At 47.8% G+C, this 26,835-nt stretch overlaps 1 protein-coding gene across 1 annotated transcript; it reads left to right on the top strand.

The window, feature by feature from the left end:
* Window positions 1-5,286: 5,286 nt before the first annotated feature.
* LOC115459152 (tetratricopeptide repeat protein 24-like) lies at window positions 5,287-24,446 on the top strand. Its single transcript, XM_030189026.1, has 12 exons — window positions 5,287-5,421; window positions 8,713-9,509; window positions 12,014-12,229; window positions 16,070-16,198; window positions 16,725-16,846; window positions 17,363-17,491; window positions 17,800-17,888; window positions 18,504-18,670; window positions 19,175-19,304; window positions 19,690-19,772; window positions 22,053-22,101; window positions 24,082-24,446. The coding sequence occupies exons 2-12, from the start codon at window positions 8,744-8,746 to the stop codon at window positions 24,170-24,172; spliced, it is 1,971 nt and encodes a 656-aa protein (XP_030044886.1). The 5' UTR covers window positions 5,287-5,421; window positions 8,713-8,743; the 3' UTR covers window positions 24,173-24,446.
* The last annotated feature ends 2,389 nt before the right edge of the window (window positions 24,447-26,835 follow it).

Below are 26,835 nucleotides of genomic sequence, written 5' to 3' on the forward strand. Positions count from 1 at the left end.
GGGGGGGGGGGGGGGGGGGTTCTCGGCAACCCAAATCTGGCTCACTTGAAGCTTACATTTCTTAAGAACTACAAATCCCTGCATGCACCGAAGGAGCCTAATACTGGGGGGGGGGGGGGGGGGTGCTCGGCAACCCAAATCTGGCTCACTTGAAGCTTGTATTTCTTAAGAACTACAAATCCCTGCATGCACCAAAGGAGCCTAATACTGGGGGAGGGGACTCCTCGGCAACCCAAATCTGGCTCACTTGAAGCTTGCATTTCTTAAGAACTACAAATCCCTGCATGCACCGAAGGAGCCTAATACTGGGGGGGGGGGGGGGTGCTCGGCAACCGAAATCTGGCTCTCTTGAAGCTTGCATTTCTTAAGAACTACAAATCCCTGCATGCACCGAAGGAGCCTAATACTGGGGGGGGGGTTCTCGGCAACCCAAATCTGGCTCACTTGAAGCTTACATTTCTTAAGAACTACAAATCCCTGCATGCACCAAAGGAGCCTAATACTGGGGGGTCCTCGGCAACCGAAATCTGGCTCTCTTGAAGCTTGCATTTCTTAAGAAGTACAAATCCCTGCATGCACCGAAGGAGCCTAATACTGGGGGGGGGGGGGGGGGGGTGCTCGGCAACCCAAATCTGGCTCACTTGAAGCTTGCATTTCTTAAGAACTACAAATCCCTGCATGCACCGAAGGAGCCTAATACTGGGGGGGGGGGGGGGGGGGGTTCTCGGCAACCCAAATCTGGCTCACTTGAAGCTTACATTTCTTAAGAACTACAAATCCCTGCATGCACCGAAGGAGCCTAATACTGGGGGGGGGGGGGGGGTTCTCGGCAACCCAAATCTGGCTCACTTGAAGCTTACATTTCTTAAGAACTACAAATCCCTGCATGCACCGAAGGAGCCTAATACTGGGGGGGGGGGGGGGGGGTTCTCGGCAACCCAAATCTGGCTCACTTGAAGCTTACATTTCTTAAGAACTACAAATCCCTGCATGCACCGAAGGAGCCTAATACTGGGGGGGGGGGGGGGGTTCTCGGCAACCCAAATCTGGCTCACTTGAAGCTTGCATTTCTTAAGAACTACAAATCCCTGCATGCACCGAAGGAGCCTAATACTGGGGTGGGGGGGGGGGTCCTCGGCAACCCAAATCTGGCTCCTATGCTTCCACCGCTCACTTGAAGCTTGCATTTCTTAAGAACTACAAATCCCTGCATGCACCAAAGGAGCCTACTACTGGGGGGAGGGGGTTCTCGGCAACCGAAATCTGGCTCTCTTGAAGCTTGCATTTCTTAAGAACTACAAATCCCTGCATGCACCAAAGGAGCCTAATACTGGGGGGTCCTCGGCAACCCAAATCTGGCTCTCTTGAAGCTTGCATTTCTTAAGAACTACAAATCCCTGCATGCACCAAAGGAGCCTAATACTGGGGGGTCCTCGGCAACCGAAATCTGGCTCTCTTGAAGCTTGCATTTCTTAAGAACTACAAATCCCTGCATGCACCAAAGGAGCCTAATACTGGGGGGGGGGGGGGGGGACTCCTCGGCAACCCAAATCTGGCTCACTTGAAGCTTGCATTTCTTAAGAACTACAAATCCCTGCATGCACCGAAGGAGCCTAATACTGGGGGGGGGGGGGGGGGGGTTCTCGGCAACCCAAATCTGGCTCACTTGAAGCTTGCATTTCTTAAGAACTACAAATCACTGCATGCACCGAAGGAGCCTAATACTGGGGGGGGGGGGGGGTGCTCGGCAACCCAAATCTGGCTCACTTGAAGCTTGCATTTCTTAAGAACTACAAATCCCTGCATGCACCAAAGGAGCCTAATACTGGGGGAGGGGACTCCTCGGCAACCCAAATCTGGCTCACTTGAAGCTTGCATTTCTTAAGAACTACAAATCCCTGCATGCACCGAAGGAGCCTAATACTGGGGGGGGGGGGGGGGGGTTCTCGACAAGCCAAATCTGGCTCACTTGAAGCTTGCATTTCTTAAGAACTACAAATCACTGCATGCACCGAAGGAGCCTAATACTTGGGGGGGGGGGGGGGTTCCTCGGCAACCCAAATCTGGCTCCTATGCTTCCACCGCTCACTTGAAGCTTGCATTTCTTAAGAACTACAAATCCCTGCATGCACCAAAGGAGCCTAATACTGGGGGGTCCTCGGCAACCGAAATCTGGCTCTCTTGAAGCTTGCATTTCTTAAGAACTACAAATCCCTGCATGCACCGAAGGAGCCTAATACTGGGGGGGGGGGGTTCTCGGCAACCGAAATCTGGCTCTCTTGAAGCTTGCATTTCTTAAGAACTACAAATCCCTGCATGCACCAAAGGAGCCTAATACTGGGGGGAGGGGGTTCTCGGCAACCGAAATCTGGCTCTCTTGAAGCTTGCATTTCTTAAGAACTACAAATCCCTGCATGCACCAAAGGAGCCTAATACTGGGGGAGGGGGACTCCTCGGCAACCCAAATCTGGCTCACTTGAAGCTTGCATTTCTTAAGAACTACAAATCCCTGCATGCACCGAAGGAGCCTAATACTGGGGGGGGGGGGGGTGCTCGGCAACCCAAATCTGGCTCACTTGAAGCTTGCATTTCTTAAGAACTACAAATCCCTGCATGCACCAAAGGAGCCTAATACTGGGGGAGGGGACTCCTCGGCAACCCAAATCTGGCTCTCTTGAAGCTTGCATTTCTTAAGAACTACAAATCACTGCATGCACCGAAGGAGCCTAATACTGGGGGGGGGGGGGGGTGCTCGGCAACCCAAATTTGGCTCACTTGAAGCTTGCATTTCTTAAGAAGTACAAATCCCTGCATGCACCAAAGGAGCCTAATACTGGGGGAGGGGACTCCTCGGCAACCCAAATCTGGCTCTCTTGAAGCTTGCATTTCTTAAGAACTACAAATCCCTGCATGCACCAAAGGAGCCTAATACTGGGGGAGGGGACTCCTCGGCAACCCAAATCTGGCTCACTTGAAGCTTGCATTTCTTAAGAACTACAAATCCCTGCATGCACCGGGGTGAAAGCGGGACTTCACTTGCTCGACCCTTTGACAGGCGAATTTGGAGCCCAACCCCAGAGGGAGCCACTCACAGCCCGAACCCGCAGACGCCGGCTGTCCCCGGGCCTCCTCCATGCTCCAGCGGTGCCGTTTCCCCCACTCTCCGCTTCTCTCTCTCCGTCCTCTCCACTCCCTGCTGCACGATTTGAATGTCCCGCCAGCGCCGACGACGTCCGGAACCCAACTGTCAAACCGCGCCTCCCGTGACGCGCTCAGGATGGAAGCGCGGGGCGCAAAGGGTGCTGGGAGGTGTAGTTCATCGGCCCCTCGTGGAAGAGCTTCTGCGCTTAACCGGCTGCGTTCGAAAGTGCAAGAAATCGCCAAGAATAGACCGGCAGCAATCCAACAAAGATCATCATCGGTTCCTTCTGACATCTGTGAGATCAGAGGAACCAGTTCTGCATACTGAGGGGGGTCTTTTACTCAGGGCTTTTTTTGAGGGGGTACTTGGGGGTACTGAGTACCGGCACCTTTTCCACTGTCTTCTAAAATTGACCCACAGTCCCCCAGTTTTAATGAAAGAGCTCAGGCTCTACACACCAATTCTGCCTTGTCGTAGGTTCTGTGACTGGTCCTGGCTATTGTGGGGAGGGTCCCTCATCAATCACCCCGCCCCTGAAGGGTGGCCTGGCATTTGAGTACTTTTTTGCTAGAAAAAAACCAGGCTGCTTTTACTAAAGATTGACTCCAGTTATCTGCAGCAGAGATCATAGGAATAAAATACAGATAACTCAAGCTAATCCTCAGTACAAGACCTCCTTAATTAATAACTAATCAATGTGAAAGGCTGAAAAACAGCATCAAATCTTTCATGTTTCTCTGGTTTTCCCCTGAGGCTGTGTTGAGCTGACATTTTGGCATCTCTTGGAAATTCTGTTCCATTTTTAAACTGCCACGTCAAGGTGATACTTGCCTGGATATACTAGAAAGAAACATATTAATTCTTCAAAATATAACTTCAAAGCTGGAATAACATTGTTACAAGAAAACAATCAATAAAAGGAGTATTTGAAACAATGTTTCCATCTGGCATGATTGTTTATGAGCTTTCAGGTAAATATTATTGATATTTCAGGATAAGAAAATAAACTCTTTTGTAGTGAGGTTGGGTTTTTTTTCTCAGATTGATGAAACTGTGGGGTCCTTTTTGCTAATATTCCGCCAGTGTCGTTATGCTCATATTAGCCCTCTCCTCAAGTCACTTCACTGGCTTCCTAGCCGTTTCCGCATACAGTTCAAACTCCTCTTATTGACCTCTAAGTGCATTCACTCTGCAGCTCCTCAGTACCTCTCCACTCTCATCTCTTCCTGAACTCCCGTTCACTGGGTAAATGTCTCTTATCTGCACCCTTCTCCTCCACTTCTAACTCCAGACTCGGTTCCTTTTATCTTGCTGCATCATATGCCTGGAATAGACTTCCTGAGCCGGTTGGTCAAGCTCCATCTCTGGCCAACTTCAAATCTAAGCTAAAAGCCCACCTTTTTGATGCTGCTTTTAACTCCTAACCCTTATTCACTTGTTCAGAACCCTTATTTTATCATCCTCACTTTAATATTCCCTTATCTCTTGTTTGTCCTGTTTGTGTGGCCTAATTAGATTGTAAGCTCTGTCGAGCAGGGACTGTCTTTTCATGTTCAACTGTACAGAGCTGCGTACGTCTAGTAGCGCTATACAAATGATAAATAGTAGTAGTAGTAGTAATGTACTCGTGTGATTATTCTTGTGGAGGCGTATTTTCAAAGCACTTAGTCTTACAAAGTTACATAGAGGCAAAGTAAACTATGGAACTTTGTAAGTCTAAGTGCTTTGAAAATAATCTTCATTGTATATTAGATTTTTCTGTTTAATAGATGATTTCCATTATGTCAGGTTTTAAGATTTGTAAGGTTGTAACGTACCTTGTGTGTGTTAATCTAGACTAATGGATAAACAGAGAACAACCAAGAGAAAGAAGTTTGGCAAAAAAAATGTTTTAAAATCTAATATCAACAAGAACAAAAAATGTTTGTAAAGTCCAGAATCAGCAGAGTGATTGTTCCTGGCAGCTTTGCACTTTATGTGCTTAACATGTACAGCAACTGAACAGTTAAACAGAAATCATTCTTTCCAAGGCTTCTGGTAGGAGGGATTGTCCATCCATCAGAGGAGGGCTGGCCAGTACAGTGTTGGAACCAGTTGCCATAGTGCCCAGTAGACAAATAGTGGAAAGCCATGGAGCGGGCTGGGAAGAAACCAAACACCTGAAGCCCATTACAGAGCCCAATCTGTCTGAGATAGGATGTGGCCACCCCCAGGAAGGTTACGGAGTCCAGAAATCACCCTCTGGGAGCTTGTGGGGGGGCTAAGAACCCGCACTCCAGGTAAGTTCCAACAGAGTCTGGCTCCAATCTTCCTTCCCTGGTGACTCTGTTTAATTTTTCAGGATAATGCCCCAGCACAGTGTCACCCCAATAAATGTTTTAAACGTTGTCCAGTTTTATTTTCGCAGTGGATTCTTTTCCACTTGCTAGCTGCATTCCACCTCCTAGGATGAAGTTTTAGATAGACTTAGGCAACTGGTTGCTTTTCTTCAGCATCATACTTGGTGCTGTCCAGAATTACTGAAGTAGGGCTTTCGGTCTCTAACCCAAAGAGCTTATGATACGTTGAAAAGTTTAGTTGCTGAGCTACAGGATAACTTCGGAATGGGAAAGAATGGAAGGACATTGGTGGCATTATGATTGTATTATCCAGACAAACTACAGCTCAAATTCCTAAAACAACCTGCTTTATTGCACACATGCAGTCAGTGATTGATTTGAACTCGCATCTGCAGAGTTCTCCTTGACATATACCCGGTGCATGTACCAGAATGTTGTAGAATTCAGTAGTGGAATGAGAAAATAACTGCGTGTGCTCAGGTGTGGTCGAGTTAGATTGGGGCGTGAAAGCAGAAGGAGCTCAGAGAACACAGACCCAATGCAGCCAGCTTGTGCCTTTTAGTGGGACGTGTTTTCTATTCCATTAATATGCAAGATGAAAATTAGCGTGAAATAGGTCATGTCAGTGCCAGAATTGAGTGCCCAGCTGCCCTTGGGTGCTTAGTAACATAGTAAGTGACGGCAGATAAAGACCTTAGTGGTCCATCCAGTCTGCCCAACAGTCACATTCATTATTTATTTATTATATTTTTTATCCCGCACTTTCCCACTAAAATCAGGCTCAATGCTTTATTATCAATTATATTATCAATTCAAGATTTAAATCAACAATGAACATAAGTACATAAGTAATGCCACACTGGAAAAAGACCAAGGGTCCATCGAGCCCAGCATCCTTGCCATGACAGCGGCCAATCCAGGCCAAGGGCACCTGGCAAGCTTCCCAAATGTACATAAGTAATGCCACACTGGGAAAAGACCAAGGGTCCATCGAGCCCAGCATCCTGTCCACGACAGCGGCCAATCCAGGCCAAGGGCACCTGGCGAGCTTCCCAAACGTACAAACATTCTATACATGTTATTCCTGGAATTGTGGATTTTTCCCAAGTCCATTTAGTAGTGGTTTATGGACTTGTCCTTTAGGAAACCATCTAACCCCTTTTTAAACTCTGCTAAGCTAACCGCCTTCACCACATTCTCCGGCAACAAATTCCAGAGTTGAACTATGCGTTGGGTGAAGAAAGATTTTCTCCGATTTGTTTTAAATTTACTACACTGTAGTTTCATCGCATGCCCCCTAGTCCTAGTATTTTTGGAAAGCGTGAACAGACGCTTCACATCCACCTGTTCCACTCCACTCAATATTTTTTATACCTCTATCATGTCTCCCCTCAGCCGTCTTACGTGATATTATATATTTGATCATGGTCTTGGTGTTTCATAGAAGTCCGCCTGGCTCTGTCCTTGTGTTCCAACCACTGGAGTTGCCGTCAAAGCCCACTCCAGCTTATCCAAATCCATCTTGTCATTTGCAGGAGAAAGACCGTAAAAATCTGCCTGGCACTGTCCTCATGATCCAAGTTACTGGAGTTTTCCAGCGAAGCTGTCTCCAGCCCGCCCTAAACTGGATCGCTATATGCGAGACTCAGACCGTACAAATCAGCCCAGCACTGGCCTTAGTTGATGCAGCCAGAGTCACCATCTAAGCATCGCCTGACATCCAAACACATATGCAACCCTTTAAGTTTTGGTTTTTTTTAATATCATTCATTTTCTAATTAGAGATCCTCTGTGCTCCTCCAATGCCTTTTTGAATTCTGCCACAGTTGGTTTTTTTCCACCACCTCCCTCGGGAGGCCGTTCCAGGCATCAACCGCCCTCTCCAAGAAAAAGAATTTCCCGACATTACTCCTAAGTCTACCACCCTGCAACCTCAGCTCATGTCCTCTAGTTTTACCACTTTCCATTTTCTGGAAAAGATTTGTTGCCATATTAATACCTTTCAAGTATTTAGTAACATAGTAACATAGTAGATGACGGCAGAAAAAGACCTGCACGGTCCATCCAGTCTGCCCAACAAGATAAACTCACATGTGCTACTTTTTGTGTATACCTTACCTTTTGTACCTGTCCTTTTCAGGGCACAGACCGTATAAGTCTGCCCAGCACTATCCCCGCCTCCCAACCACCAGCCCCGCCTCCCAACCACCGGCTCTGGCACAGACCGTATAAGTCTGCCCAGCACTATCCCCGCCTCCCAACCACCAGTACCGCCTCCCACCACCGGCTCTGGCACAGACCGTATAAGTCTGCCCAGCACTATCCCCACCGCCCAACCACCAGCCCCATCAGAGACCGTATAAGTCTGTCCAGCTCTATCCTCGCCTCCCAACCACCAACCCCGCCTCCCACCACCGGCTCTGGCACAGACCGTATAAGTCTGACCAGCACTATCCCCACCTCCCAACCACCAGCCCCGCCTCCCACCACCGGCTCTGGCACAGACCGTATAAGTCTGCCCAGCACCATCTCTGCCTCCCGCCACCGGCTCTGTCACCCAATCTCGGCTAAAGTTCCTTAGGATCTATTCCTTCTGAACAGGATTCCTTTATGTTTATCCCACGCATGTTTGAATTCCGTTACCATTTTCGTTTCCACTACCTCCCGCGGGAGGGCATTCCAAGCATCCACTACTCTCTCCGTGAAATTTAAATGTCTGCATTTAAATGTCTGTATCATATCTCCCCTGTCCCTCCTCTCCTCTAGGGTAAACATATTCAGGTCTTCCAGTCTCTTCTCGTATGTCTTTTGGCGCAAGCCCCATATCATTCTTGTCACCTTCCTCTGGACCGCTTCAAGTCTTCTCACATCGTTAGCAAGATACGGCCTCAAAAACTGAACACAATAGTCCAGGTGGGGGCCTCACCAATGACTTGTACAGGGGCATCAACACCTCCTTCCTTCTGCCGGTTATATCCCTCTCTATACAGCTACGGCCACCACCTTGTGACACTGTTTCATCACCTTCAGATCCTCAGATACTACCACCTCAAGGTCCCTCTCCCTGTCTGTGCATATCAGCCTCTCACCCTCTAACCTTGGATTTCTACTCTCCAAGTGCATCACTCTGCACTTAGGGAGTAGAAATCCAAGCAGGTATCATAAGATGGGTCGAGTCCTCTCTGTGTAGCTCCTCCAATGACAAATGCCACCTTCCTGTTTCTTTTGCAGGCTTGTTGTCCAGGTTCCTGAGCTCCTCCTGATGGCTTCTGGATCCTCCCTGGAAGCAGAGCCTGCGCCTGCACAGTCAGTGGTCTCTGAGCCCCTGGCCTCCAGGAAGGAGAAAAAGAAGAAATGGAAGGAGAAGGCAAAACCCCCTGAGGAAGCAGAGAAAGCAAAAACACCACATGGCAGCTCCCCACAGGCCGAAATAGAGGCCCTCACTGCAGCAGGTCACCAGGCCCTAGTGACTGGTGATTTCCAGGAGGCCTTGGTCTCTTTCAAAAAGGCCTTCCTTCTCTCTTTAGAAACCCCAACCAAGAAAGTTCAAAGGGCCTGCGCTTTCAACCTTGGCGCGGCCTACGTGGAGATCGGGAAGTTCAAGAAAGGCCTTGAATTCCTACTCAAGTCGCAGGCCAAGGACAAGGAAGCGGGAGACAACGTGGGTGACCTTTATTTCAACATAGGGACTGCACACGAGGGCCTGCAGGACTTCCCAAAGGCTCTTGAATATTTTCGCAAGGCGGCTGGCCACTACCGGCCATCCAAGGCGCAGAGCGTGGCCGATTCCTGTATGAAAATGGGCCGCTGTTACGTGAGGATGAAGGACGCCTCCCGAGCTGCTCAGTGTTTTCAGGAGGCAGGAGAGTCCTACACGGTAGCTGGGAGACTGGAATCTGCGGCAGTGGCTTTGAATGAAGCCGGGTGCTACATGCTACAGAGTCAGCAGTACGGCTCGGGAGAGGTTCTCAAGACGCTTCACAAATGTTACCTGTTGTGTGAGAACCTCCCTAGCAACAGCCTTCTAGGTAAGCCAAGATCTTTGAATGCAAGGCAAAGTCGCTTTTCTAACATCTTTCTGACAGAGGTGTGGTCTCACCCAGCACCGGAAGCGCTCCATTTGAAGTTTGCAATGTATAAAATGCCACCATTATAGCTGCCATTGTCACCAATGCTGTGGTTATTTCCCGCCTCAGGGGTTTTGCATGCTTTTGCAGGCTGTAAAGACGTCTACACCTTACAAGGCAAAGGGTGCGGCCACCAGGTTGTCATACTGTCTATTATTATTATTAATTAGGCTTTATTTACCACCTTTTTGAAGGAATTCATTCAAGGCGGTGTACAGTAAGCATAAGCAGTAGACAATTACAGCAGTAATAATATTCAAATAACAATGGCAAAGTTACTACTTACAATGTCGACACAACACTTAGTAGAACATTTTAATTGACAGTGTAGGGTATAAGCAAAGATGGTGAGTAAGCGGAGTTAGAAAATACGGTGACTAATTTAAAGAGAGGTGCACATGAGGTCAGAGAGGTGGAGAAATATTATCTCAGCTAGGGGCGGTGTACCGAGGCAGGGTGGTGGGGGCGGTTCACCCTGGGTGCATGCTGCAGAAGGGGTGCAGGGAGCAACCACGCGGCTGTCAGCTCCGACGGTTCCCTGCTTCCTCTGATGTTACTTCCTGTTCCGGGGCAGAGGGAGCAGGGAACCGGTGGAGCCAACAGCCACGCGGCTGCTCCCAGCACCCCAGGAGGTAAGAGCAACGCACCAGGGGGGTGTTTGGAGGTGATGCGTTGGGGGGGTGGAGGGTACACAGTAGCGATCCGCCCCGGGTGGCAGTCGACCAAGGAACACCACTGCAGCTAGGGTAGGAGTGGATAAATATGTCCCTCCTCCAGGACCAATTTCTCTCAGAGTAATAAAGTCTTCTGATGAGGGGGTAGCCAGAAATATTTTTTGAGGGAAGAAAAAACATCCTTTGACATATTCTTGTATATATTATTTATCGGTTGGCACAAGGGGGCAGACTCAAGAAAAATGTTAGGAAGTATTTTTTCACGGAGAGAGTAGTGGATGCTTGGAATGCCCTCCCGCGGGAGGTGGTGGAAATGAAAACGGTAACGGAATTCAAACATGCGTGAGATAAGCATAAAGGAATCCTGTGCCAAAGGAATGGATCCTCAGGAGCTTAGTTAAGATCGGGAGGCGGAGCTGGTGGTTGGGAGGCAGGGATAGTGCTGGGCAGACTTATACGGTCTGTGCCAGAGCCGGTGGTGGGAAGCGGGACTGGTGGTTGGGAGGCCGGGATAGTGCTGGACAGACTTATACGGTCTGTGCCCTGAAGAGCACAGGTACAAATCAAAGTAGGCTATACACAAAATTAGCACATATGAGTTATCTTGTTGGGCAGATTCGATGGACCGTGCAGGTCTTTTTCTGCCGTCATCTACTATGTTACTATGGTTTTTTTTTTGGTCGTTGTTATGTTATTTGTTAGCATTAGAAAGACATAACGCAAAAACAGATTTTGTTACATGTTTTGAACATTTAGGGGCTCTTTTATAAAGGTGTGGTAGGCTACCCCCGGGTAGTACGTGGCAAAACAGCAAAACACGGCACCTGCGGTAGTTCTGTGTTTGGGGCTTGGCGTTCCCCGCGCCAGAAAATGGCGTGGGGAGAGCAGGGAGTAGGTGTTCCCAGCGGTAATTGGCCATCTGCACTCCAGTGGTGTAGCTAAGTGGGGCCACGGGGGCCTGGGCCCCCCAAATGTCCTCTAGGCCCCTGGTTTTGCTAGCGGGGGTCCCATCCAGCACCACCGCGTTGCCTGCCCTGCTCTGTCTTCCCCTCATATCCGGCACGTTCCTTGTAGTGAAACTGAGCACGCTCAATTTCAGTAAAAAGAGCGTGCAGGACGTGAGGGGAAGACAGAGCAGGGCAGGCAACGCGGTGGCGCCGGAGACTGGCGCTGGACAACGCTTCAGCTGGCGGGAGTTGGGGACCCCCACCAGCCAAGGTATTTGCTGTGGCAATGGGTGGGGAGCGACAGGGCGGCAGACCAAAACGTGCCCCCTCCCACTGCGAGGTCTGGCTACGCCCCTGCTGCACTCGCTGTCTGATTACCACCGGGTTAGCGTGTGAGCCCAGACCGACAGCTAAACAGGAGGTGCTGAGGGCTGAGGCAGTAAATTGCCATGTGGCAATCTCTTTATTAATGCATGGTCATTTAAGATATCCATTTAAAATAACAGAAATTCCTGCTGCAGTAAAAGTGGCCTTGGCGTGTGGCAGTTATCAAGCTCCCACTCTACCGCAGGCCACTTTTAACCACAGCCTTGGAAAAGGACCCCTTATTTTTGAAACCCTCAGCACACCCCTGCCTTACTGTAGCTTTATATGGTTCACAGAGGCTCTTATTGTGTAAGAAAGTCACTTCAGGCAGCAGTGAGGCGATGGGAACTGTGAGCCCAGAGAGCACACTGGCCTTCCCTACAAGACCTGCGGTGAAATCCTCCCTTCTCCTCCACAGGGAAACTGTACAATGATATCGGCCTCAGTTATTCCCAGCTGAAGATCTTCTCCCTGGCAGCTGAGTGCTTTGAGAAGGCCCTGCCATTCTGCCAGGCTGACGGGACAGATGAACGGAGAGAGGCCGTGGTCCTGCAGAACTTGGGCTCAGTCTATAACACCCTGGAGCAGTTCAGCACAGCTCTGGAGTTCCACAGGAAAGCGGCTTCTCTCCATGGTAAGTGGCTCTGAAGCACTGGATCCCGGTCAATATTAACATGCCATAGAATGATCCTTGGAGATCAGTGGCCTGCTGGCGCCCGTGTGGCTTGCTTTTTCACCCAGTTCAAGCTTCTCCTACTTACCTACAAATGCACTCGATCTGCAGCCCCTCCTTACCTCTCTACCCTCATCTCCCCCTACGTCCCTACCCGTAACCTCCGCTCTCAAGACAAATCCCTCCTCTCAGTACCCTTCTCCACCACCGCCAACTCCAGGCTCCACCCTTTCTGCCTCGCCTCACCCTATGCTTGGAATAAACTCCCTGAGCCCATACGCCAAGCCCCCTCCCTGCCCATCTTCAAATCCTTACTCAAAGCCCACCTCGTCAATGTCGCCTTCGGCACATAACCACCTACCTCTCTTCAGGAAATCTAGACTGCCCCAACTTGACATTTCGTCCTTTAGATTGTAAGCTCCTTTGAGCAGGGACTGTCCTTCTTTGTTAAACTGTACAGCGCTGCGTAACCCTAGAAATGTTAAGTAGCAGTAGAAAAGGTTGTGTGCCCTGGTAACTGGAATACCCAGAAGCTGAGGGTCTGATTTTTAAATTCTCACTCATGGTGAGAAATTATTAGCATTTGAATAGGCCCCAGGTGATCCCTGATTTTTCCCCTCACCTTTTTCATAACTGAGGATCCTCAGTTCTGCTACAGTTATGTTTCCATCTCCACTCCAAACATCTCCCAAAGCTACTGCTGAGTTGACCTCCTTTGAGATTTGGTACTGCAGTGGCGTTCCTGGGGGGGCTGGCACCCGGGGCGGATCGCCGATGCGCCCCGCCCCCGGGTGCAGCGACCCCCCCCCGGTGAAAGGAAACCCCCCCCTGCCAGGTGCACGCCGCTGGGGGGGAGGGTGCTGTGCGCGCCTGCCCTCCGTTGTTCCATGCTTCTTCTCTGCCCTGGAACAGGAAGTAACCTGTTCCAGGGCAGAGAAGAAGCATGGACCAACGGAGGACAGGCGCGCGCGGCACCCCCCCAGCGGCGTGCACCCGGGGCGGACCGCCCCCCCCTAGGAAAGCCACTGTGTTACTGTGACTTCTATTTCTAGAACATTCTTTTCTCTGATAAAGATGTGTTTCTCAGTGATTAATTCTTTTGTGAGATTTTAATGTCTCTAAAGTATTCCCCCCCGCCCCCCCCCCAGCTCTCCTCCTCTAAAATACCCATGTTTAGGCCCTCCTGGCTTTTGGCAAAGAAAGAGCAGATGGTGTAGAATTGCAGATTTTATTCACTACTAATAGCTCTCGAGTCCTTATACACTGATGCCCATTGTTTCGCCATCTTGAGATCCTCAGCCATATTGTCTTACACAGATGCCAAATTACCCAGTTCCAGGCTGGAGATTTTGATGAAGTCCTGTGGAGGTGGAGGAGTAGCCTAGTGGTTAGTGCAGCAGACTTTGATCCTGGGGAACTGGGTTCAATTCCCAGTGCAGCTACTTTGACTCTGGGCAAGTCACCTAACCCTCCATTTCCCCATGTAAGCCGCATTGAGCCTGCCATGAGTGGGAAAGCGCGGGGTACGAATGTAACAAAAAATAAAGATTACAGCACAGTACTGACTTCAATCGTCAGTCTGAAAATGTCCTAACCACCCAATTTTGTAAGTTTCTAATTTATAGGGTGATGCAATGAAATCGTACTGCATTAAAACATCAATATGAAAAATATGTCGCTTTTTGTACTTATCTTTTGAGCAACAGTTTGCGGCATAAGTGAAACATCCCAACGGGGACCCGTTTCACCAAAAATGGCTTCCTCAGGGGACTTTATGATGCCATCGCTGTTGGTAAGCTGTTCATAAAAACAAAAAGAGTTGGTAGACACAACATAGCAGCAACCTATACTGAGGACTAATGAGGGACTTTTCCTCCTTTGTTTTGCATTTGAGACTTTGGGGTGGTTTTTTTGCCCATGATAAGGAGCGGATCCCCTTAAGACCAAGTGATTGGTCAACAGGATCGACTGTTGCTTGTGAGATCATTGTGATCCAGGCACCTTGAGGCTTTCCCCCCCCCCCCCCGCACTAGTCACAAGTGACATATCATGTTTGGTTATACTGTGAGAGTACATACCATCCCTTTCTACAAAGCAGTGGGAGCTGTGATTGCCAGTATATGTGATTAAATAGCTACTTCCACCACCGCCCTATATTGTATTTAGAGGATGCTACAAAAAAACAAAATGAACAATTAAAAAGTAGAAAGAGTCACCAGCCCAGTCTCGTAAATACAAAAATGAAATACACGAGGAGCAAATTCCATCATAGGAGCCAACTTTTTAAAATTATTGGGGGTGCTAAGCCCAGTGGAAATAATCTCTCTGTGGACACATACATGGCATTTTCTCAATACTGGGGGTGCTCAAGCACCCAGAGCACCCACAGAGTCAGCTCCTATGACTTCCATTATACCTCAATGGGTGTAGCTGTGTATTCTAGCCGCTAAGAACCAAAACATATATATATATATATATATATATATATATATATATATATATATATATATACCCTGAGGAGGCCGCCAGAGGGCGCTCCTCAACTGAAAACATGGAAAATGCCCATTCTGGTCACTAGAGGGAGCTCCAGGGAGATAGCTGAGTATTGGTCTGCATGTGCCAGTAGAGGGAGCTCCAGGGAGACAGCTGGGGATTGAGAAGAGAATTCTAGACCCAGATCTTTCTGGAACTGGAGGGGTGCGGTCTAAGGAGGTGGGGTGGTTTATTGGACACCTCATAAATAGCTTCCTCTTAGTAGAGGAAGGGGTTTTGCCCAGAGGAGAAGAGATGGGAACCTGGAGACCCTGAGGCCTGGAAGAGGAGATGGTGGACCTGGAAGGGAATGGAGTCTGAAGTCAGGAGGTGAAAGTGAAGGAAGAGACCTGCTGGAGAATTGGAAGATGAGAGAGAAGGTGACCTCAAAGCCCCAGAAGGTACTTACCTGACTAAGGATATGTTAAGGACACTGTGGTTTATTTGAAAATGGACTAACAGCCATGGGGTGGAGGATAGGACAGTAAAGTTAGAGTGAAGAAAGTCCTAGCCAGTGGTGGTGGCTGTTATACACTGAGACCCAGGGTTCCCACAGTAGAAGTGAGTAAATTTGTGAGAAAGTATTTACTGGAAAGAAGTTGTTCCCACAGGGATGGAACTAAGTGAATTTGCATATGTTGAGTGCCTAATCTGCATATTTGTGAAGTCTGGAGAATCCGAGTTAGAGTACCAGGAAAAGTGCAGTGGGTCACTGCCCGTGAACCAGAGGAGTGACCGGGGCACACTAGACAAAACAGGGAAGGATTTCCAGCAGGAGGAAGGCATGGCAGAGCAGTTACCCTGAGTAAGGAAGGAGCCCAGGATATAGAGGTTGGTGCTTGCAAGTGACTATGGAGCGAACCAGCCAGAGTCCTGATCAGGAGCCCAGAGGCCAGGCAGAGAACAGGAAGTGCAGGTGTCTGTACAAGCTGCTCAGAAGTTTAGGGCCAGTGAGGCCAGATGGAGAGCATGTGAGCCTGGACAGGAGCCACTAAAAAAAAAAGGGTGGTTAGGACATTTTGAGACTGATGATTGAAGTCAGTACTGTGCTGTATTTTTCCACTTGGTTTGTGTGGACTGTATTATTATTATACGGGTGGGTGTCCAAAGGTGCTGTTACCTTAAAATCATGGACTACAAATATCACACTGCTTTTGGGATGGGGCACCTTTCCCCACTGAAAAAATTAAATCTACCCTCACCTTTATAGGTCTCTCCGTCTCATTGCTGAAGGCTATTCTAATGCCTATATGGTGGCGTGTTTTGCAGGCACGCTGGGGAATCGGCAGGCCCAGGGTCAGTGCTTTGGAAACCTGGCTTATGCCTACAGCCAGCTGGGGGACCATGAGGCAGCCGGTGAACACTACCTGCATGCATTCCAGGCCTTCAAGGACTCAGGTAATCAAACCCAGAACTAGGCCTTCCTCTGTACCTCACTGCATCCCTCCTACGGGCACTGTGGAAAGGTGAAGCCAGTGCCGGAGTGCCCCATGGGATGCTGTACCCCTTTTCTGTAGCTGTCAAGGGCAAAAGTTTATTTTCCTCCACCCAGCAGAGCTTCCCTGACATGGAGGCCTTCAGACACCCTGATAGTACTGTGCTCAGAGAGAGCTTCCGGGTCAATGAGGTTATCAAAGGCCACAGTATAATCTAGCATTCTCTTGGGTCTTATATGATGTGACACCCTTATATTTCTATGATGTATCTCTCACAAGACATATTAACTTATTAGTAAACACATATAGATTCTACTGTTATAGCTTTTTTAGAAATGTTGAGTATGATTGGATTACTGATCTCCCTCTCCACTCCATCCCCATCCCAGCCTCATGTTTTACAAACAGCTACTTAGGGTCAGCTATGTGACTGAAATCTGCTGTTATCTACAGGAGGGAATGATTTTATATCCCTGTGTCTCTCGCAGAGGATACCCATGGCCAGTGGCAGGCCTGTGAAGGGCTTGGAGCTGTGAGATTCCACTTGGGAGACCCTGAAAAGGCTATACAGTATTACAAGCAAGCTTTGTCCCTAATCTCCAAAACCAAGGTCAGTTCCTCCACTCAACAAATAACAACCTGGCTTGACCATGCATGTGCAGTGTTGAGCTTGAGTTTCTGAAACTCTGTAGATCCCTTCACCAAACATTCTGAGCCTCTGCTTCATAAACTCTACACCTCACTCCCACCATCATTAACACCTCAACCAAAATGCAATGAGTTCCTTTCAGGAGCTGATTCCATCAAAATGGAGCCAGTGGAAAATAAACTGAATCATGGCAGGACCACCTGTAAAGCCTGAGAAGTCTGAAAGGGTCACACTTGTGCATAATGAATCAACAAATTGCCTAGATGAAACTTTTGAAATGACAAAAGCTCTGTTTCTGTTCTCTGGAAGGTACTTCTAATGCTTAAAGAAGGTTCTCAAAGTCCCTTTTAAATATTTAGTAGCTTCCTAGTAGGATCCTTTGTACCTGACTCTTTCATTGTCTGTATAACTGAGGTTGAACTTCTGCCTTTCTGTATCATACAAGAATGACCGTGTCCTTATTCTCCCCACCTCCAGGAGGTCTCCAACACGGCACAAGAGCGGATTGTGGACAAGCTGACAGACGCCATCCAGCACAAACTGTCCACCAAGAGCAGCTTCTGCCATGGGGGTGGGAAAGCACCCACTGCTCCCCTTGTAAGAATGGTAAGGAGGTCTCTGCAGTGGGACAGAGTCAGTGTAGTGGGGAAAAAAGGCACCAGAGGAAGAGCTGATATCTGCCTGTTGGGGTCCCATAAATTTCCCCACCTTGGTCTCCTCACCCAGGTGCATTTTAATGGAAGGGAGCTGGGTGTATGAGAAAAATGACCCTTAAACCTCAGAACTAGGTGTATATAGCAAGTGAAATTAAAAATATTGGGGGGGAGGGATGTTTATCTCAACAAAACCACTGAGAGGGAAATGTGCCCCCCCTCCACACTTCCACATGTTAAAGGTCAGTTCCTCTGTTGCAGAAGCAGCTCCCTGGGAAGCAGCAGAGCACGAATCCAGCTCGACTGGAGATCACCAGCACCCCCAAGGCCCCCCAACATGACAACCATGTGTAAGTAACAAGAATAGAAAAAAAAATTGTTCCTTCACCCCAAGTATTTAAGGAAGGCAACACCCAGGCCAGTTTAGAACCCCCTAAGGTTTAACACAAGTTCATTAAACCTCATAAACCAGAACTGGGGAAGCAAGGGGGGGGGAGAGGAAGATGAGTAAAGATAATCTGTTTGAATGGGAATGGTGAGACATTTTGACCCTATGATCCAAGGGAACCACTGGTGTCCAGGGAATATGCAGATAGCATTGGAGTGACCCTTGAATCACAGCTGTGCTCTGTCTTGGTGAGGGTTCATGGACAATGATCCTACCGGGTACTTGTGACCTGGACTGGCCTCTGTTGGAGACAGGATGCTGGGCTTGAATCTTTGGCACAACCCAGCAGGGCTCATTTTATGTCCCTTTGCAAAGGGGTGATCTTGCATGGGGTGTGGGTTCAGGATGGGGGGAGAGGAAGGCTAGAAATATCACTTCAGGATCCTTATGAGTATTAACATTACAGACACCTCACCATTAGTTCTGTGAAAGTACTGGAGTGTCTCTATCTCTCCACAGCCCTTAAGAAAATAGGTCAGGACCATGGCACATCTGACTGGTTATGTCCAATATGCAGGTCACCTGTGAGACCAGCTCCTGCACCGTGGGCTCCTGAAGACCAGAACCTGAGAGGACAACCTGCACCGCTGGACCAGGCTCCTTTGGCAACACATATGGTGGCAGCAGGAAGCTCCCAAAGGATGAACAAACAGCCCCACCTGAGACTGGATGCCAGGAGCTCGGGTAAGAGAAGATAGTCCTATCCTTCTGGAGGTTCTGGAGGTCTGGAGCCCTGGTTCAGAGCTATGAAGACTCAGCTTTCACTGTAATTTTGGTAAGCTCAGTGGACACACAGGCCTTTGGAGAATGATCCGGCATTCAGCCTTCCCACTGCCCTGTGATGGATCAGGAGGAACATTCCCTCTGCAGGCAAAAAAAATAGGGGCCACCACCTTCTATGGGATAAACTTCATATATGCTTCTTGACATTCTGCAACCTTGATTGGGTCAGTGTTTTATAGAAGGAATCCAGGGCATCAAGATCAGTTCAGTACCTTCCCAATAAGGGAGAACCAGGTTGCAGTGTCAGTTAAAATGAAGCCGCCCCCCACCTCTGTGTATTTTGTTGAGGACCTCCTAGACACACCTGAACCAGGGATATCACTTTGTCCTGCCTGAAGTTCATGATGGTCAACAAATGCCCTCCCACCACCACTTTATTCTCTGGTGTTTTTGCACTTCCTACAGATTCACTACATGCTGTTAAGCCGGTGGAAGAAGATTCTGAGAGTCTCACCACAGTGCCCAGCTGCTCTGAAGAAGGAGACCCACATGACATGAGGCCCATCTGCTACCGTCACCAGTCACAGGCCAACAGGTGGGTGTTTGGGGAGGGGCTTGGACTGGGAGGGTGGTGCTTCAGGCAAAATCAGGATGGCTTCACATGAATCATCCAAGCCAGTTTACAATCTCAGGCCATGATGATCATAGAGTTACCAAAAGGACAGGGTGATCCAGGCCTGGATTTCCTCCCAGTGTATCCTCAGGAGCTGCAGGTTCACTTTCTCCATGAACAGCAGAAGCAATAAAGTGTCCTGGGGTCTGAATTAAAGAGAGCTTGGGACAAGTACATAGGATCTCTAAGGGAGTGATAGGGAGGGTAGATGGCATGGATGGGCAGAATGGATAGGCCACAGTGTCTTTATCTGCCTACATTTTTCTACGTTTCTATTAAAATATCTTGTGAATTTTTTTTAATGTAGCAATTTCAACAATACTTACCTGTATCCGGATCCGTTCTACCAGAATTACCTCCGGACTGGGACGGCACAGAATACACAGCTCAGTAAGTGCCAGGGGGACTGACGCACTTTAAAACCAGGCGCAAGGGAGTGGTTAAAGACTTGTAATTTTTTTTTTTTTTTTGGGGGGGGGGGGGTGTTAGTCTGCCTTTATAATGGATGCTGACAGCATTATTCATATCCAGACACATGTACACCTGATCCGAAGTGCTTACAGTGAAAGCAGATACCGCTTAGTTGTTATGATTTGCGGTAAATTAAATAAATTTGAACTGAGAATGTTTGTTCCAGATTACGAGGTGTGTGTGGGGGGGGGGGGGGGAGGAATTTAAGCCTGAGGATCCCAGGTTCCTCATGATCACTACCTTCCATTGCGGTATGTAACATGAATTGAGTGGCAGCCAGTGGGCGTTGTTTTTACCCTCCCCCATAACCCTCTTGTTCCATAAGAGGACCCCATTTGATGGAATGGTGAAAGTTACCCTCACACCTCTAGAGAAAGCAAAACCCTTCAAGTTTTCAGCAGAATTTCTGGTGCTAGGTTTCTTTGTCCTTCCAGATACGGCTGGCCCTGACGTCAGCTGCACTTTGCTTAATGAGTCACTTCAGTATGGGCATCAGGGGTGAGGGCAGCTCAAAAATGTTCCATTTCATTCCATTTCCCATGCCTTTGGCAGCATTGTTCATTTTCTTTACTTATTTAACTTATTAGGATTTATTTACCGCCTTTTTGAAGGAATACACTAAACATAAGCAATAGACAATTACAGCAGTGAAAATATTCAAACAATACAAAGTATGGCGTGGAGGGGCATAATCGAACGGGGACGACCATCTCTAAGGGCGTCCATCTGTAAGGACGGCGCCACGAAGGGGCGGGGAAACCCTTATTATCGAAATAAGATGGGTGGCCATCTTTTGTTTCGATAATACGGTCGGGGATGCCCAAATCTCAACATTTAGGTCGACTTTAGAGATGGTCGACCTAAATGTCGAGATGGGCTTTCACCCATAAACAAGGATGCCCATCTCAAAACCGACCAAATCCAAGTCATTTGGTCATGGGAGGAGCCAGCATTCATAGTGTACTGGTCCCCCTCACATGCCAGGGCACCCTAGGGGGCACTGCAGTGGACTTCAGAAATTGCTCCCAGGTGCATAGCTCCCTTACCTTGTGTGCTGAACCCCCCAAACCCCCTCAAAAACCCACTCCCCACCACTACCATAGCCCTAAGGGATGATGGGGGGCACCTACATGTGGGTACAGTGGGTTTGTGGTGGGTTTTAGAGGGCTCAACATTTACCACCACAAGTGTAACAGGTATGGAGGGATGGGCCTGGGTCCGCCTGCCTGAGGTGCACTGCACCCACTAAAACTGCTCCAGGGACCTGCATACCGCTGCGATGGACCTGAGTATGACATTTGAGGCTGGCAAAAAAAGTTTTTAAAGTTGTTTTTTTGAGGGTGGGAGGGGGTTAGTGACTACTGGGGGTCAGGGGAGGTCATCCCCGATTCCCTCCGTGGTCATCTGTTCAGTTCGGGCACTTTTTTGAGGCTTGGTTGTGAAAAAAATGGACCAAGTCGGCCAAGTGCTCGTCAGGGACGCCCTTCTTTTTTTCCATTATCGGCCGAGGACGCCCATCTCTTAATCATGCCCCAGTCCCGCCTTCGCTACGGTGCCATGCCCCTGTGAACTTTGGTCGTCCCCGAGACGGAAAGCAGTTTGGGACGCCCAAAATCGGCTTTCGATTACGCCGATTTGTGTGGAAAGATGGGCGCCCTTCTCTTTCGATTATGCCCCTGATAGTCTACTACTTACAATGTCAACACAATACGTAATAAAAACTTTTAATAGACAGGAAAAGATGGAACATAGAGAAGTTAGAAAATAAGGAGACTAATTCAAAGAAAGTTGCACCTGAGGTCAGGTGCTTAAATATTATTTCAGCTAGGGTAGGAGTGGATAAACATGTCCTGCTACAGTATCTGCAGTATACGTTTTGGTTAGTCTTAATTTTCATTTTGGGGACAAAATCATTAATAGCACACCTTCTTTGCAGAGGACATGCTCTTTCCTGATAACGCATGCATGTGTGCACAAACTTTTATCAGAAAAGAGCGTGCCCTTTTTGCAAACAGAGCGCACTATGACCGGCACATGAAAAACCATAACTTGTCTTTTTTTTGCTTGTTTTTGTTGAACATTTCTCATGCCATTGCAAATGACAGCTCATCCCTAACTGGCATGGTAAATGTGTAAAGATATGAAGGTGAGGACATGAGTCTGAGGAGGGAGGTCTAACCTTTTGTTTGTCTGTTACAGGTAATCACGTCTATGAAACCCTGAAGCTGAGAACACTAGCCACAGACAGGTAGGTTTCAGCAGCACAGGAAAGAGTGGTGACTTTTAGTATGCCAGCTCCCTTTTCATTCCGAAATGCCTCGTCCAGGGGTGAGGAGCACAGAGACCAGGATCTCCACCTGGCACCCAGAGTTCAGTGCGTATCACTGACAGCCAGAGTGAGGGGGGAAAGAGATTACCTGGAACGCAGGTGACACACATTATCTGTTGTGTGCCAGGTGCATTTATATCTGAACCTCTGACAGTGTCCCACAGACATTTAATAAAACTCCCCAAGTTATCCTAAATCTGTGCATCTTCTTAGGGGTTCTGTCTCTTTTTTTTCTCCCCTCCCCTCCCCTCCACCTGTCCCTGTGTTTCCATCTCCTCTTTCTCAGCATCTCACTGTAGAATTGCACAATCCAATCTCTTCCACTGTAAAAGAACAAGCCAAAATGTAGTGGCAAAAGAACCATTTGCACTTCCCCTTGGCCTGGGCCAAATAACTTTGATGCAGGAGAAATGACTTGCTGATGTCCCACAGCTCGTAGAGGGAAAGCAGATGGCGCAGCCAGGGGAATAGCGAAAGGGCTGGACTCAGAGGAGGCTCCCTTTCGGGGTACTTGTGCCACCTGCACATGCCACCTGAGCAACAGGCCATGATGGAAAGCATGTGTGTGTTCTCCTGCAGCAGAGCACTTCATCCAGACCTTTGGTTCTGTTAGGTGGTATCTGTGCATTAATGGTGCTGTGCTGCATATGGGTTGTGGAGTGGGTTTTGATGGCAACTTCTGTAGTTGGAACATAAGGATAGAGCCGGGCAGACTTCTAGAGTGGAGGAGTGGCCTAGTGGTTAGAGCACCGGTCTTGCAATCCAGAGGTGGCCGGTTCAAATCCCACTGCTGCTCCTTGTGATCTTGGGCAAGTCACTTAACCCTCCATTGCCTCAGGTACAAACTTAGATTGTGAGCCCTCCTGGGACAGAGAAACAGAAGCCTGCCCTTGCAGATCAGCAGTGCGGCCGCGCAGGCTTCTGTTTCTGTGAGTCTGACGTCCTGCACGTACGTGCAGGACGTCAGACTCACAGAAGCAGAAGCCTGCGCGACCGTGTTGCTGATCTGCAAGGGCAGGCTTCTACACGGAATGTTGCTAGTGGAGGAGTGGCCTAGTGGTTAGTGCAGTGGAACATGGAATGTTGCTATTATTGGTGATTCTACACGGAATGTTGCTGAGTGGAGGAGTGGCCTAGTGGTTAGAGCACCGGTCTTGCAATCCAGAGGTGGCCGGTTCAAATCCCGCCGCTGCTCCTTGTGATCTTGGGCAAGTCACTTAATCCTCAATTGCCTCAGGTACCAACTTAGATTGTGAGCCCTCCTGGGACAGAGAAATATCCAGAGTACCTGAATATAACTCACCTTGAGCTACTACTGAAAAAGATGTGAGCAAAATCTAAATATATACAGTCTGTGCCCCAGAAACACCAATGAAAGACCATGATCAAGTATATATGACATTCATTGTTGATTCAATCTAGAATTGAGAATGAATAAGACTGTTGGGCAGACTGGATGGACTGTTCAGATCCTTAACTGCCCTCACTTACTATGTTAAGTCCTGTGTTTCACATGGAGCAGAGGTTAGTGCAGTGGACTTTGATCCTGGGGAACGGAGTTCAATTCCCACTGCAGCTCCTTGTGACCCTAGGTAAGTCACTTAACCCTCCATTGCCTCTGGTACAAAATAAGTACCTGAATATATGTAAACCGCTTTGAATGTAGTTGCAAAAACCTCAGAAAGGCAGTATATCAAGTCTCATTTCCCTTTCCCTCTTTGCTGCTCATGCTCCTGCCCTGTCCATTGTTGAATATGGTGCATATGAATGTACTTTACCTAGAACTATGAACAATCAATACATTAGCTTCATTCCCTTATGCAGTGTTGTTTGGGCTGATGGTGCTCCAAGACCTGCCAATATTTGGCTAACTTTTTTTTCTTTTTTTGCTTGTTCCAGAGGAAATGGTGAGGTATGGGAAAGCAAACCAGAGCCTGGTGTCCAACCAAGGAAGAGGATACTGGAATCCCGAATGTGTGCAATCATGTGATTTGGGACACATATTTAAAATGCAGAGGTCCTGGCTAACCTTTGATGTTTAAACTGTTTTTCTTAACAGCAGGAAAGACAGTGCCAGGTTATGATCACCAGCCAGTCACATTCGGCAGAAGAAAGTGCAAGGACAGGCTCCCCAAATCACAGCACTGCCAAGTTACCCCCTCCCTTTCAGTACTAGTCCTGTAAGTTTTAAACTTACATCCCAAAGTAGTTGTAGTCCTTCATTCTACCCACTGAAATCAGTGCTGATGATCCCATAATGCACCAGGATGGGGTTTATGAGAAATCCAGGACTGGACTAATATCTCCCTCCTGGAACTGGGTAACTTGGCAGCTCTGGGCTGCATAGCTGAGTAGAAGGGTAGGGAGACAATGAATGCAACTGTTGGGCAGACTGGATGGACCACTGAGGTATTTATTTTCCATCAATATATTACTTTGACCAGAAAAACAGCATCTGTAGAACACCCAGTACCCAGGTGCTATTTTTCATCTTATTACATACCTGCCCTTCCTCCAACCCTCTGCTTCCGTGGGAGGCTTTTCCACATATCCTTTACCCTCTGGTGGAGAAATATGTCATTCTGTTAGCCTTGAGTCCCCTCTCCTAGCCCCATTACAACAGCCCCTTGTTCTGAAATGTACCCTTGTGTTATTTGAATGCAATTATTTTTGCCCGCAGTGAGTTTCTCAGTGCTACACTGATCTGAGCTCTGTCAAACCCTTAAAGAAATGCCTCTCATCCCAGTCTTGAATGTATGGGTAATAATTCTGGGATTCCTGACAACCACATTGAATGTACTTGACAAAGGTTTTATACATTAATAATATACTGTAGGCTACTTATTTCTACATTAAATGTGTACAAGTAATAAAACAATTTTTTAATTTATTTTTTTTGTGTATAAATGTACTCAGTCCATTCCCATTACAACCATTTTGCCCCTAAGGGTAACATATGGCAGTGTTGGTGTGGGAACCATCATGGCACCTAGAATGTTCCACCTCCTTTCAAATGTATGTGCATACAATTCAAGACCTTTTAAATAACTAGACTTCCATTCTAGACTAAATGTGATAATGTACTATGAATATAAAGATAAACCTGATGTTGCACACACCTAATTATAACATATTGGCTCATACAGTCTAAGACACATAACACCCTACATGCATAACAGCTATACCATAACAAAAAATGGAAAAAAAGAAATAATCGCTTCCCTTTGGGGCACAAATGTGCTTGTGTGTGTGAATTAAAAATGGAAATGAAATCCAATCTTGCTCTTCATAATGCTGCACCAAACAAACTCCCTTTAAAGTCTTCCATTTTATTTATTGACAGGTTTTATATACACAGGGCTTTCACTGTATGTAAAGTTCCATCTGAAAACCAAGTCAATTACTTGGACTTCTAGGATAAGGCACAAACCAGACCTCTGCCTTACAAGGGGCCACTGACAATGTCCAAGACCCCTAAGGGGGTCCCGCATGAGGAAGGGAAATCAGTTACATGCAAACCAAAAAAAAAGAAGATAGTCAATCTATGAATTCATTTAGACCTTTTGAGAATTTTACACCACTACATAATACCAGTCTGTGCAAAGATACAGGGAACACCTTAATAATGACCTCAGCCTTTAGATCAGCTGAACTGCTTTTTTTTTAAGGAATATAGTTTGTATAAATTCTGAAGGACAGTGTCACTCCAGATGTCACATGTGCAGTAGCAATGCAAAGAGCAAGGCATGGGAGACCAGTCAATATTAGAAAACAAAATCCACAGCACACACATGTAATACCCACAGTGACCAGCAGATGTCACCATTTCATCTCCTGCCTCACCAGGCTTCTCCAGTTAACTGTGTTGAAACAGTGGAGAAGGCACTAGTGCATCAATATTCTCTTTCATTCTTTTTCCACCCCCTACCTCCCCAAATCTTACCAGACCTACCAAGTCACCTGCATTCGGAAGGAGATCCCACCTGTGCAGCAGCCAGGAGAACTGGGTTCGATTCTCAGTGCAGCTCCTTGTGACCCTGGGCAAGTCACTTAACCCTCCATTGCCCCAGGTACAAAGTAAGTACCTGTTTATAATATGTAAACTGCTTTAATTGTAAGCACAGAAAGGTGGTATCTCAAATCCCATCCTTTTTCCACCTTTAATGGTCAATCACCAGATGCCCATTGGGGCAACCCAAACTCCTGCTCACTGCCAGAGCCCAGCATCTGCCCACATTAATTGCCCAAATTTTGAAGGTGGCACGTGCCACCCCAGATCACAGCCCAACTGGCATGGAATCAAGACTGCTCAATGCAGCTTCAGGGTGCACTAGGCATAATTCTGACCTTTTACCACAGAATGCTCTAAGGAAATTAAGCCAGGGACTGGATCAGCCTGTTTGATTTTCCTGCCAGGCACCTGAAATAAGAGCGGTATAGCACATACCTGAAAAGCTGGCAGTTTGATGGTGGCAGTGGTGGGAAATACCGTCACCATTTTCAACGTATGGAATTGTGGTCCCACCACGATAAAGGCCAACTAAAACCAGGTTTTTTCGGTTTCAACTGAAATTTGTCACTCAGTTTCAGCTGAGTGGCCCAGTCTCGACCAGAGCCTTCCTTCCCCCCCCCCCCCCCCCGGCCTACCTTAAA

The sequence above is a fragment of the Microcaecilia unicolor genome, unplaced genomic scaffold (genome assembly GCF_901765095.1).
Source record: "Microcaecilia unicolor unplaced genomic scaffold, aMicUni1.1, whole genome shotgun sequence".
Taxonomy (NCBI): Eukaryota; Metazoa; Chordata; class Amphibia; order Gymnophiona; family Siphonopidae; genus Microcaecilia; species Microcaecilia unicolor.